This window comes from Dermacentor andersoni, chromosome 3 (genome assembly GCF_023375885.2).
Source record: "Dermacentor andersoni chromosome 3, qqDerAnde1_hic_scaffold, whole genome shotgun sequence".
NCBI classification, from domain to species: Eukaryota; Metazoa; Arthropoda; class Arachnida; order Ixodida; family Ixodidae; genus Dermacentor; species Dermacentor andersoni.
The window spans coordinates 18,565,386-18,579,040 of record NC_092816.1 but is presented as its reverse complement, the minus strand read 5'-3'; the positions used below and the strand labels follow the sequence as shown (position 1 = coordinate 18,579,040).

Below are 13,655 nucleotides of genomic sequence, written 5' to 3'. Positions count from 1 at the left end.
GAGAAACTATCATGGGGCGCTAGATATATTTGTTACAGTGCTCATTAAGTAATTTTCGCTAGCTTAAGTCATGAACTTAGACCAAGTGTTTCCTCCTGAGACGTAGCGGTTTGTGTGGCACCCGGTATTCTGTAGACAGGTTTGAAACATATATCTGTTGTGGTACGTATGATGTGCTGAGTGTTTTGAGAGGTTGACTTCCTTATTTTTTTATTTTTTTCGCAGATTGCTCAACTTGAAGGAATGCTCGCAGAAAAGTCTAGAATCATCCAAGAGCTCGAAGACAGGCTGGATCGACAAAAGGATTACGACGACATCAAAAACGAATTGAGGTAAGGCACACTTACTGAAATACGTGCGAAGTGAGCTGCGGGCGGCTTTTGAAGGGGCAAAAGGGATGTTAACAAGTAAAATGTGCGCCAAGAGGTTGCGTGCCGCATGTACCGAGGTTCTCTTGTCCGTAAGGCATTCTGTGTGGCTTCCATGTTGCGGATTTAGGTACCAAGTTCCACTTGGTTTTATAGGTTGACCAGGCCTGTTGCCTTCCACGTTTCCATTTTCTTGCTTTTTTTATTTATCTCTCCTAGTAACGCTGTACTAGCGATTAAGGAACGTGTTTTTTAGTCCGAAAGTTGGCTTTACGGGGCACGCCTGGAGATGTGTAGCCCTAATGCTTTTATTCTAGGCACATGGATGTGCCTCACGTTTGCTAATGCGCAACAATATAAACATCCGCGAACGATAAACTCACGTGGACGGCCATTTTGGATGCAGAAACCTCAAGATGTTGGAGGACAGTGACAACCCCAGCGACGACCAAGATGAGAAACCCGCACTAGTGTCGCCGAACAACAACAACAACAACAACTGCGTCGATCTCGTGCTATACGGCAAGAATCGGACGCGACTTTCGCCTCCTCTCGCAAAGGACGACGCCGGTGAGTTACTGTCTTCGAGGCACAAATATTCCTGACTATCTCTCTCTCATTCTCTCTTGCGCGTGTGCGTCGTGGTCAGGGAGCATAGAACTTTTATAGTGTCAGAAAGCGATTTGTAAGTATTGCTGAAAACCCGAGCAACTTGGCACATGTGGACATTAATTGAGCTAGACCTGCCCGTTAGCTAGGCCAATTTCTTTCCCATTTTTACATTTTGCGCATTTTCTTCGCAATTTGATATTTTATTTCTTGATTACGTTTCAAATAACGTTGCATGCTAATGTTCGACATGACGGGAGCACGCTCTTAGTGAAACTTACACGAGTTATTAAAGCCATCTCATAAAAATTCATACGTATGTGGGTGGGTGCGTCGAGGGATGGGGGGGGGGGGGGGACGGAGGGTTAGTACGGAGGGATAGCCGAAAATCTCTGGAAGGTGCCGTTTACCATGCAGTGCGGCAGGGCTGATAATGATAATGTATGTGCGAAAGAGAAAGAGGCGCGTGTTTATTCTCATTGAACAGTCGACACTGATCGATTGATTTATAGATATTTCGATTGTTTGACCGTTCGACCCCGCACTCGCGGTACGATCAATCAATCGAAAAATTGATTTGTCCTGCCTCCTCGCAATTGATGGCGTTATTGAGTTTGCGTCAATCGATAGATCGCTTGATTTGTGGATCGTTTCATCGATCTATCGGCACTTCGAACAATCGTCGAACTGATCAATCACTGCTGGCTCCCGGCGGCGCAGGTTCCCCGCATAGCCGGTTGCAGAACGTCGAAGCGTTCGGCTCGCTGCTTGGCGAGGAGATCGTCTCGTCCTTCTCGCGCATGCTGAAGAACGAGCAGCCGATCGTGACGAGCCCGCCGGCCACGCCCAAGTCCGTGGACGCCGACGCCATGTCCACGGGCACCGACACCTCGACGGGCAGCGGCCGCGGCGTGGCGGACGAGGCGGCCGGAGCGACGCCGCCGACTCCGGACCCGGTGATCGGCGCGTCTCTCGAGCGCCTGCAGGAATGCCTGCGCCAGAACATGGAGCGGCACGCGTGCGAGGCACTCAACACGCAGAACGTGTCGCGCGCGGTACGCGAGTTGCTGAGCGCGCACAACGTGGGCCAGCGCCTGTTCGCGCGCTTCGTGCTCGGCCTGTCGCAGGGCACAGTGAGCGAGCTGCTCTCCAAGCCCAAGCCCTGGGACAAGCTTACCGAGAAGGGCCGCGACTCGTACCGCAAGATGCACGCCTGGGCCTCGGACGATTTCTGCGTCTTCATGCTCAAGTCACTCGTTCCCAAGAAAGGTGAGTCACGCTGCACACATGCCTGATTATCTATCGACATCGCCGGCTAAACGTTTTGTTCGTTGGAGCAGGCATAACGTGAGATTGGCGCGTCGCGTTGATAAATCCCTCCGGTGTGTGCATGCTTTGAGCCTGGCGTTTGTTGTGTAAGACCACATCCCATTGTGCATGCCGTCAGCTCAAGTATGCTGCTTCTGTCGGCGTACTGCTCTCAGACACGTGCCCGCTTGCTTCCCCTTCTAGTCTTCCCATCCGTCAGACGGGCGTTTAACGCGGTGATGAGAACGCTGTAGGGCGCCGGCGTTAAGAGTTTGTTCCTGCGCACGTGATTGCAGGCAAGGAGTCTGGCGGCTCCAGCGCGTCCAGCCGCCAGGAGGACGCGGCCGCGGAGGAACGCATCGCACAGATCCTCAGCGAGGCCCAGCAAGCCATGACGATGCCGTTGACCAAGGAGCGCAGCCCGGCACCCCCTTCGTCTGGAGCGCAGAACGGCGCAGCCGACGACTCTCACGCCGACAGCGACCCGGACGGCGACGGTGGCGCCAACAACACAAACAACCAGCACTCTTCGGCATCACACAGGGATGCCAAGCGGTCCAGCCGGAAGTACGAAAACGACGACATACCACAGGTGCGGCTTCCGGACGTTGCTTAGCACCTGTGATAGGTAGGACGCTGCCAGCTTGCAAGCGTTGGTTTGCGAACCATTGTATTAATTCGTATTTTACGGTTAGGCATGGCTAATGAGCTTCAGGAGTGCAAAAAGATTCTAAAGTACAAGTTTACTGCTTGCAGGCACTCTGCGTATACCACCCTGTGTAGTGCCGTCATAATCTTTGCTTCAGAAGCCTAAGGCATCAGCACACCAGTGCTTAGTGCAGATGTTAGCCCTCCTCGTGAAATGCCGTCATTGACCATTACCATTGACCATTCCGCTCGATGAGCGCCAATTTCGATGATAGTGATTAATTTCTGGGCGCCACGAAGTGGGTGCACGGAGAGTGAAGCGGAGCGCTGTTTATGCCAACAACAGTTCACGTGTTCTCCGCAGGAGATGGTGGCGCGCATCTACCAGGAGGAGCTGGCCAAGCTGATGGGCCAGCGCGTGGAAGAGAGCTTCCGGCAGCAGCAGTACGACCGCACGCACGAGGAGATCCGCCAGGCGCTGTCCATCTACCACCACGAGTTGTCGCGGCTCTCGCAGCTCGCGCTCACGCCGGGCCACGAGTTCGCGCGTTTCGGCGCGGCCGCCCTGCCCGGCGCGCTGCTCAACGGGGCCTTCCCGGGTCTGTCGCTGGCACCCGAGCTGAGGGGTGGCCCCGGGGCGGCAGCGGCTGCTTCGGCCGCGGCTGCGGCTGCGGCTGCGGCTAGAGTTGCGGCCGCCGACTCAGCCGAAGCTATGCGAGCGGCGCACGAACAACAGCAGCAGCAGCAGCAACAGCAGCAGCAGCAGCCTCCAGTGTCGCAGCAGCACCAGCGACGAGGTGGCTCGTCCCTGGCTGCGCAGTTGGCCCCGCGGGACTGGCACAAGCAGCGCGGCGGCAACAAATACAGTGAGCACTACGGCCTGGGTGAAACGCACGCGTAGTTCTATATGCGCACTGGCTCGGACATCTTTTGAATAGCCTCACATAATTGATGCGCCAGAAAACGGGCATACTTCACGAATAAGACACGACGAGTATTGAATCATGCTATGTGTCCGTATTCTAGCGCTGCAAATATGTCCGGCTATTCAAACCAGCTAGGCCAGCTTTCAGTCTACGGCTATTTTGATCTCCGTAGCTTCGCGTTAGCGCCCAATAGGGCGATAGAAGGCGCGGAACGAACGCTCGTGTTCATGCATTTCCACACGCCCGTACATATGTGAGTGTATGCGTTCGTCTTTTGAGGGGTGCAAAGAAGCAGTAGGCCGACGTCCGAAGCTAACATGCTACTCTAGCCTATACGGGTTTCTTACTTCAACGTGTAAAAATACGTGCTGTGCGTTACTCCTAGCTGACGCCTCGTTACTGATTAAGGTAATAAGATTATGTGAAGTGTATTTACATCAAATAACCTATACTGAAATTGCAGTGAACACCATTTTCGCGTCATCTCCGACTCACTGAGAGGTAGCATGGTATTTATTGGTGATTCCACGTAGACTGTGGCTTGTCTTGTCTTGTTGGGTGCGATCATGAACGGAGCGTTACCAATTTGCTCTGCAAGCTTGTTATCGGCTGCGCAACGCGCTTTGGTTGCAGATCTTTTAGCACTCATTTCTGATCAACGAACCAATGCATAGCGACCTCAAGAAGTTTTATCTTTCGCCATAATTGTTTATCTCCCTTACTGCTGTTGTTTAGAGTTCAGAATAAGGTCATCCTTCTTTTCTTTTTTTTTCACTATTTCACAAAGCCTAATTGACCTGATATCATCTGTGTATTTATCCTCATTTAACAATTATTTACCACAAGAGATCTGACGAGTAGGTACCCTTTTGTAGCTGTTGGAGGTGCCAGGAACTTTCATTATTTCTTCGGCAGTCACGGTCGCTTTCTTGCCCCATAATATTCCGCTGTGTTGAACATTCTTTGCCCATTTCATGCATTTTTTGCTGGTTTCGTCCTTAGTCGCTGCACCTCGAAGGAAAGCTTCCAAAGACCTAACTACGAGCGTTTCGTTCAGCGCTCCTGTGGCACACTCCTTCTTTAATACTAATTTTACTGAACGTTCACCAACATATTTTCATATGCATGTGACTGGTGCAGGGAGGCAGGAGACGAAGAACTTCAAATATGGGCACTGTTTAGCCGGAGAACTTGTACCAGCAAGAGAAAATACAATGGTACTGTGGCAACACCGACACAGGCGGCACGATCAGTGTTTGTCCTATTGGATGACGCTGGTTCTATATCAGCCCTTTAATTATAAAGGGTAATCGCAGTTTCCGGATCAAACGGCGAGCATCGTGACAATGCCAGAATGTATCACATGCACCGCGTGCATCTGGCAATGATAAGCCCGCCACATTAGTAGCTATACCGCTCACGACGTAGTAACTATCTCGCACGTCTGAGACATCAAACGCGTATTGCGCACGAGCCAAGGTCTGTTATACAATAACACTGACAGTGCGTGGAGACAAATAGAGACAAGGTGCAAGTGGCAGTATTACAATGTAGCACTATAGTGTACTGGAATAGATAACAGTGTAGCTAGCACGAAATAGTGGGGCCAGAAACACTACTAAGTCGTTCCTCCCCACGCTGGCAACAGGTAGTGCATTCTCGCTGGTGCGGCCAGGCGTCAAGTTTCCGGGTGCCGGTTCGACCCCGAGTCCCCCAGGCGCCGCTGGCGTCCTGGGCCTGTCCGACACGCCGCCCGGTGGCGCAGCGCCCGAGGATCTCGGCTCTTCGCCGCTGCAGCGCATGCAGTCAATCACCAACTCGCTGCTGACGCAGACGGCGACGCCGTCCATGCCGACGACCAATCAGCGACAGAACAAGGCCGTCCTTCCGCCGATCACGCAGCAACAGTTCGACCAGTACAACAACCTCAACACCGAGGAGATAGTCAAGAAGGTTGGTGGGAGATGGTGGTCTCGTTCTTTTGTGTCCTTCACTATCTCTCTTTCTCTAACTACATTTTATCGCTTACGCAAACAATTCAGCCGACGGGCTGCAAGCCCTCTTGAGATCTGAACCTTGATTTCAACGACATATTCCCTCTATAAGTGTATGTGCTAATATAGCCCGTTTTTAAATTAAGCACCTTATTCGATGGCTTTAGACTATGAGCATACCAATGTCATTCGTGCAGCATTTCTTTTGAGTAGCTCTGCGACTTTCTTAATTCTCAAAGTGCTACTTATCCGCGTCTTCTAAAAGAATCAAAACGATTTCCGCTAGTTTTCACGTTATGTGAGAGCATACCAGCTGTTCTCTAATATGTGTGCCAGTGTGTGTACGTGCGTTTAATTTCGCTCTGTTGTCTCTGAAGAGAGAAAGGAAGCTGGCCGCCCTGCGATGACAGCCGTTCTCTATTTACCGCGACGCAGGTGAAGGAGCAGCTGAGCCAGTACTCAATCAGCCAGCGTCTGTTCGGCGAGAACGTACTGGGCCTGTCCCAGGGCTCGGTGTCCGACCTGCTGGCGCGGCCCAAGCCGTGGCACATGCTGACGCAGAAAGGCCGCGAGCCCTTCATCCGCATGAAGATCTTTCTCGAGGACGAGAACGCTGTGCACAAACTGGTCGCCTCGCAGTACAAGATCGCGCCCGAGAAACTCATGCGCACCTCGGGTTTCACCGCCGCGTCCAGCCCGCTCGGTGGGTCCCTTTCACCGCGGCCAAGCGAGCTTCAGCGGGCCTTTAGAGGTAGATCTAGGCTGTGTACGTCCGCGAAGTCTTATTTTGGGGCAACATCGCGAGCAGATATATTTTGGAGCTCACTTTCGGCGAACATCCGGGACGGACCTTATCGTGCTTTATTTTCATCGGCCTTAATGGTTTCTTTCCTTCTTTTCAAAGAAAAAAAAAGCCTCATTGAGCGTGTAGATCTAAATTGATGTGCGGCGATATTTTTTCTTGCGCGATCTGTGTCCTTAGTTACTATTTTGCGTATCGGGCAATACGACCACTGTAATGCATGTTGTGTGCGTGGAGACGTATATCTAAGGTAGCTTCATACCGCAGGGATACTGGTCACGTGACTTGGCATGACGGCCCCGAAAGTCGGAAGTTTTCCGTGTAGATCACTACCCGCAACTTATTTTGCCGTCGACTGTTAAATTTTTTTTACACGATTTATATTTGAAAACCCAGAAACCTCGTTGCCGCTTAGTAAACTGAAGCATCGTCTGCTAGGTTCATGACCACTTAAACACAGTGAATGTCAATTTCAGTCCTGTATGTACTGCAACCGATGTTTTGTTTTGGAGCTGCCTCAACAGAAATCGCATTAGTTGCTTATTTTCCTAAGAAATCTTCAAAAGTCCGTCTTTGGCAATTCATAGAATGAAAACCTCAATTCAGCCAGGCCGCGTCGGTGCACGTTGAAATTGGCTGCAATGAAGAGCTGATATAGGTCCAATAGAGACCAAACTTCTCGCCGAATGTGTTAGGCGCGAACTTGCATTGACTGCTAAGTGGTAAAGTGATAATGAGGTTCGGCTACATGTACGCATTATCTTTCCTGAAAGCCTCCGTGAAGATCCTATGATTGCCTGCTGTCTTAGTCAGGAACTCGTGTTCTAACGTTGTGCTTAGTCGATTGGCCTGCTCTCGTAATTCAAACGCTGAGGAGTTCTTCCCTAGCGTTATTCGCTTTTTTTTTTTTTTTTTTTCACTTAGAAGTGCAGAGCTCAATGATGGCGCGAGTCTTACCGATTTCCCTTCTGCCAACGCAGCCGGTTCGAGCAAGCTTCCCGCGTCCAGCGCAGCGGCGGCCAGGGCTGCCGCGCGCGACATGCCCTCACACCGCAACAGCCACTGTGACAACGCGTCTCCGCTGCTCGGCAAGGGGCCCTTCAGTGCCTCACCCGAGTTGCAGGTGGCGCTCATGCAACAGCACCACCACCAACAGCAGCAGCAACAACAACAACAACAACAGCAGCAGCAACAGCAGCAGCAGCAGCAGCAGCAGCAGGACTCCCGCGTGGCGATGTACGCGCCGCCCTCGAGCCCTACGGCGGCCGCCCGCAAGGGCCACTCTCACCACCCGAGCGGCGGTGGCCGGTCCCTGCCGTACGTGCAGCCCTCGGTGTACGAGATGGCGGCGCTCACAACCGACCTGGACACGCAGACCATCACGGCCAAGATCAAGGAGACGCTTATGGCGCACAACATCGGCCAGAAGGTATGGCGACCTCTCCTCTTGTCATCGTCGCCTTGCACGTATGCCTCTTCTGCTTGTGCATGCGTCGACGTGCAGCCTAAGATAGTGGCACCTCACTTTTTGCAAATAGGATTATTAAAGCAATTGAAAAGGGAGAGTCCCCGTTTGAGACAAGCGGACAGGCGGTTCAGCCGCATTGAATTGAGACCACATTGCGTTTATAGTTTCGCCTGCGTGAACTGGTTGTTCTACTGCAGTTTATACGTGAAGTGGCACGCGTTGGTAACATTCAACAGCAGTTTATACGTGAAGTGGCACGCGTTGGTAACATTCAACAGCCGCTTACCCATTGATCTGACTAACTTGAGTGCTGTACTAAGAGACAGAAATGAATAAATTGAAGATTCCGCATGCGGATCATTAACTGGCGAGATACACGAGTCTCAACGGCAGGGCGTGACATGTCCGTGCGACGTTTCTGTTCCCCAGTGGAGGCTGCTCCATGTGATATCGTGATTCGGCGAGCCCGCCGCATTCCATGAGATGTAAGGCGCATGCGGCTCGAACTTCGCTTGTTATCCGCTTAACTATGGTGCCGTGCAGGCACCTTGGCGCTCACAGCTGCGGTAGCTATGATGTAAGAGGAGAAGAGCAGACGTATGCACGACTACCAATTGTTCGACTTCAAGGACTCCGTTAAAGCGTGCTTCGCTGCATAATTTGTGTTAGTGCGGAGGAGCTTGCCTGCGAAACAGGTTGAAAGTTGAGAGGAAGTTTCAACTCGGGTGCTCCTATCTAAATAGATGTAAAAGGAGAATTCTTTTTTCTCGGCAACCACTGCACCAAATTTGGCGAGGTTTGTTGCATTCAAAATAAAAACTTAAAATCTAGTGACTGCTGTTTTCTAATCATTGATTTAGGTCGTCATTCTCTTTATTAAAGATTGGCAAAATCGAAAATTTTCATAAAACGAGACTGTCAAGTTTACAACTCAGTAACTCAGCAACGAAAAATAATAACCCGATTCTGTGAATTTCCCATAATAGTACATCTAAAGTGGACAAAATTAATATGTTACACATGAATGTCAAAAAGTATAGTAATATGGAAATACAGCTTTTGCAGATTCCTTGTACACAACGTAACAAATTTGAGTAAAATACTAAATGACATATCGAATTTGTCCGTTTTTAATGATCTAACGGATGCCATTTACAGAACCGCGATATCTGTTTTTTTTTTTATGCAGAGGTATTAATTTGTAAATATTGTGCTTCTATATTTTTCAAACTTTCGTATTTTTGAAAATTCTTGTAACAAAATTTAGGTCCTTAATCGAAATTCCGCTTGCAATAGTCACTAGAATTTACCTCTCTCTCAGATGCAGCAAATTTCATTAAAATCGATCAAGGGGTTATCTCAGAAAAACGTTCTTGCGTTTTACATGTATTTGAATAGGCCGCGTTTGAGTTGGGCCCGAGCTGATGCTTCCTCCTAAATGAAAACGCGCATTGGTACTTGCTCGGAAAGAAAACAGGTGAGCAAGCAGAAAACGAAGTACGCAAAGTAAGAGGAGCAGGGACGTTTGCAGGAGGACGAGGTAAGGGTATAGGAACGAAGATGAAACAGGCACAGAAAGCCACGTTATGACAAACAGCGCCAACGCGGAACTAAGACCACCAAAACGAACATCACGGACGTTGTGCTCTCTGATCATAGCCCCGTTTTTGCTCTGCTTGCCGCACTACGTCATGATATGAAAGCCCGATGAACAAACAATTCACGGGAGAGATAATGTTTTCGATCAATAGAATAGTGGTCCACCAAATGTTTCGGTTGAAATTGTATTTCTTGAAGTAGAGCTACGGTTTTGAAAATACATTACTCCCATTTAAATTACGGGTATGCCCTACAAACAAGTCATTTATTATTATTACGAAATAATTTTTCAGGAAGCTTGTTGTGCAAGCATTATAGTTAAGGCGAATGGTTGCATACTGTAGCAGGTTACGATGGCAAAATAACTTTTTCATCTAACGTTGCCCTGCAGTTTGTTCGGGTCCCTTAAATATTATTCTCGCACACTCTTGCAGATCTTCGGCGAGGCCGTGCTGGGGCTGTCTCAGGGCTCTGTGAGTGAACTGCTGTCCAAGCCCAAGCCATGGCACATGCTTAGCATTAAGGGCAGGGAGCCTTTCATCCGCATGCAGCTCTGGCTTAACGACCCGCACAACGTCGAGAAGCTGCAAGTCATCAAAAACGAGCGCAGAGAAGGTGAGCTGTCTCTTCATATCTTCTTTTTTTTTTTTTTGACCACTATGGGAAAAATTTGCCCACTGTTTCACGAGAGCATGCACTTGGGAGTGCTAGCGCGCAGCATCTTGCTCCTGTACTCTAACTTTGCTTTTAATAAGGAGTTTTAGATTTTCCGTACGCAAAGTTAGGGGATGCAAACCGCCGGGCTTACGAAAGAATGCAAGCAGGTACACAAAAGAATCCCAAAGGAGTAGAAAAGAGCGCAAACCGGGCTTGGCGCTTTGCGTACGGAAATGATTCTTTGGGCGCCCTAACCATTTTGCGTGCGCAAAATATAAAACTAATGTTTGGCGCTCTTCTTAATTGCAATACATAGTTTAAAGCGAGGGTAAAAAGAAAACGCTGCGTTGTTTAAAGCGACTGCGGCGTTAATTGACATAACGTAAATACCTTCCAGAGACTAGTGCTGTAGGTGTCAAAAGTTGAGAGGGCGTCGCTTCCGCGCAGCTTGTCAAAAAGGAGATCAGAGTGCTTGCTGCTCTGGCCTCGAGACGTCGTTCTCAACCCTGAATTCCCGGCTGCGTGTCCAGATCTCGCAGCAGTCAAGGCTTTTCGAATATCATGTGTCCCGTAAACTTTTGACGCCGACAGTGTGTCTGCTTTGTTGTTTTCGTTCCATTTTGTGTGCCTGCCTAATCATGAGAGGCGCAAATTGTACATATATTCATGTTGGACCTCACAAGTCGTGTTGCTCCTTTGCTTGCGTAACCCTTAAAGCGATGCGAAACCTGACCCGCGGCCGCTTCTCGTGCAGCGAACAAGCGGCGTCGGACGCACGTGGACCTGGAGGCGGCCCCGCGGCCCATGGAGGCGCAGCCCCCTTCGCTTCCGGCCCTGACGGCCGGCGCCGGGAGCTTCCCGTTCGCGGCACCGCCCTCCCCATTCCCGGCGGCCAAGAAACCGCGCGTGCTCTTCTCGGACGAGCAGAAGGAAGCGCTGCGGCTTGCCTTCTCCATGGACCCGTACCCGAGCACTGCCACCATCGAGTTCCTCGCGGCCGAGCTGGGACTCTCGGTGCGCACCATCACCAACTGGTTTCACAACCACCGCATGCGGCTCAAGCAGCACGTCGTCTCTCCGGGGCCCGACGATAACCAGTCGCGAAGTGAGCCACCCCCGCCGACGCTTCTCGGTCCACCGCCCGGTTCGCGCGAGGGCTCCGCCTCTTTCGACCCCGCGCTGTTCCGGGGCCTCCTCGTTCAGCGGCTCGCCGAGATGCACGGGAGCGGCGGGGACAAGAGCGGGCCGAGTGCTTTCGGTGCGGGCAGCGGCGGCGCCCTCACCCTAAACGCCTACAACAGCTACTCTCCGTCGTCGCAGCAGGGCAACGACGAAGGCACGCTGGACCTGAGCATGTCGTCCAGCCAGGCGTCCTCGGGCCGCAAGACGTGGGCTCGCTGCGGGGGAACGCCCACCGATGACCTGGACGACTCTAACTTGTCCCAGGATGAACCGGCGACCGCAGGAAGTGACCGCGACTCGCTCAAGGAAGAGAGCATCTCGACGCCTTCGCCAGCGCCGCCGCGCAGCGCTGCCGTCGGTGCGTTGGCTCAGCACAACAGCTACAGCAGTCGACGGCGGAAACCGGCGGCGCCCAAGTGGGTGGACCCGGGCCTGTCGCCGGACTCGGACGACGCCGAGGATGACGACGCGAGCGCGAACGCGGACGATGAGTGCGGCGTGGCTGGAGGTGATGCGGAAAGCGCCATCATCAACGGGGTCTGCGTCCGTCAGACGGCCGCCGCCGGAGACTTCGGGCTGCGGCTTCGCGAGACGGTGCGGGTGGACCCCGTAGCGGCCGCCGACGAGGCCCGCAAGAGTGCTGAGAGAGACGAGATGGAAGAGGACGAAGAAGAGGAGGAGGAGACGGCACTCGAGCTGTGCACCACCGCCAAGAAGTCTAGCAGCAGCAGCGACGGAATTCGAAAACTAGAGCAGAGGCTCGACAACCGCGGCGAGGAACGCGGCGACGACTGGGAGTTCTAGAGTAGAACACGTCGAGGCACGCAGCTGCCCACGTCTTGTGCTATAGCCCGTTCGAAGCCTCCGCCCGAGCAGCGTCGAAACCGAAGTAGTGATCCAACTCGGTTTCCAGCTCCGTGACTTCGCACACGGCCCGTCCCTGCCTCCCAATGTCAATGTTAGGCTTACCGCCTGAGGTGTGAGACCGGTGCAAGAATCGCTTCCACCAGACGAAACCCTGCGATTCGGTGATTTCAGTGGCCGACAAACTTGAGGGGCCGCACCTCTTTTTTTCTTTTTTTTTTAAACAGAGCATCGCCTGGAACAAGTTTCGCGGCTGTGAAAGTACTCGTTGAACTATAGTTGGAAGCGGTGGTTGGTTTGGGGCTTCTGCGACGACACAATACGCGCCCTGTGAACTCATTGTGGGCAATGTGACGCGCCTGCGGGACTGTCGCGCGCCGTTTTCACCCACTCGGAGCCACCATTTCTTCTTCGAGCCCGGTGCAATGTGGCCTTAGCTCTCACATTCTTCGCTTGTCTTGTTTGTGTTGTTGTCCTTTCAAGCATTGACGTATTTGACTAGACTTTTGCACCCACGAGCCGAACTCTGAACGACCAGATTATGACGTCATACCGTGCTCCGAGTGCAGCGAACCTGTGTCTATGTCTCCGCGCAGAACTGTGGTCTAGAACCGTTCGTTGTTCTTACGTTTGTACGTTTTTAAGACGTGTTGTGATGTTTCATTTCTCTATGGCTTGTGGTGATTGACACTGTTGCTGCGTCAGCCTTACAAATCTCGTTGACGTGGTTTTCAAGCCGTAGCAAGCTAATCTTCGTGGCATGAGCCCAGCGTTTTCTATTAATATAGAGGCATTTGCGTATGCTGGGGCGCACACGCAAAAGTACCGGCTGCTAGCTCGGCAATGTATTTTATCGTCGCCGCTTAAAGGAATGCCATCGAGTTTTTGCCTCTCATGAGCACTTGTTAGTTAACTTGGCTGACCAAAGGTCTCTTACATCCCACCAAATGTAGCCGTGTCATTTATGACCATGCAGCCTCGCGCAAAATCGCAACACGTCACCACTATTTGTGCAATGGAAACTGCGTAATACTTGGTGCTTTTCATGTAGATACAGGAAGAAGTCGTATTCAACCAGCTTTTGTAGCCGAGAATTTTGAGCGTAGCATCTGTATGCCGGCGCAAGCTGACTACTGGAAAGCATTTGTCCCCTGTCAAATTTCTGAGTGGAATAGACGCAAGAAAGATATGTTAGCCTGTTTCCCGGCGTTATTGGTTCTTAAGCTGTGA

The 13,655-nt window shown here is 51.5% G+C and overlaps 1 protein-coding gene across 5 annotated transcripts in view; it reads left to right on the top strand.

Moving 5' to 3' along the window:
• ct (homeobox protein, cut) overlaps positions 1–13,094 on the top strand; it is a 205,648-nt gene extending 192,554 nt beyond the window's left edge. For 4 of the 5 annotated variants that reach the window (XM_055065542.1, XM_055065540.1, XM_050169093.2 and 1 more), the window contains 10 exons: positions 226–332; positions 775–938; positions 1,698–2,246; positions 2,582–2,877; positions 3,298–3,799; positions 5,508–5,812; positions 6,289–6,604; positions 7,636–8,084; positions 10,157–10,337; positions 11,134–13,094. In XM_055065542.1, coding sequence (XP_054921517.1) covers positions 226–332; positions 775–938; positions 1,698–2,246; positions 2,582–2,877; positions 3,298–3,799; positions 5,508–5,812; positions 6,289–6,604; positions 7,636–8,084; positions 10,157–10,337; positions 11,134–12,365 — 4,101 coding nt within the window. In that variant the 3' untranslated portion in view covers positions 12,366–13,094. The remainder of the gene's footprint in view (positions 1–225; positions 333–774; positions 939–1,697; positions 2,247–2,581; positions 2,878–3,297; positions 3,800–5,507; positions 5,813–6,288; positions 6,605–7,635; positions 8,085–10,156; positions 10,338–11,133) is intronic. The other variant, XM_055065541.1, reaches the window with a different exon arrangement.
• The last annotated feature ends 561 nt before the right edge of the window (positions 13,095–13,655 follow it).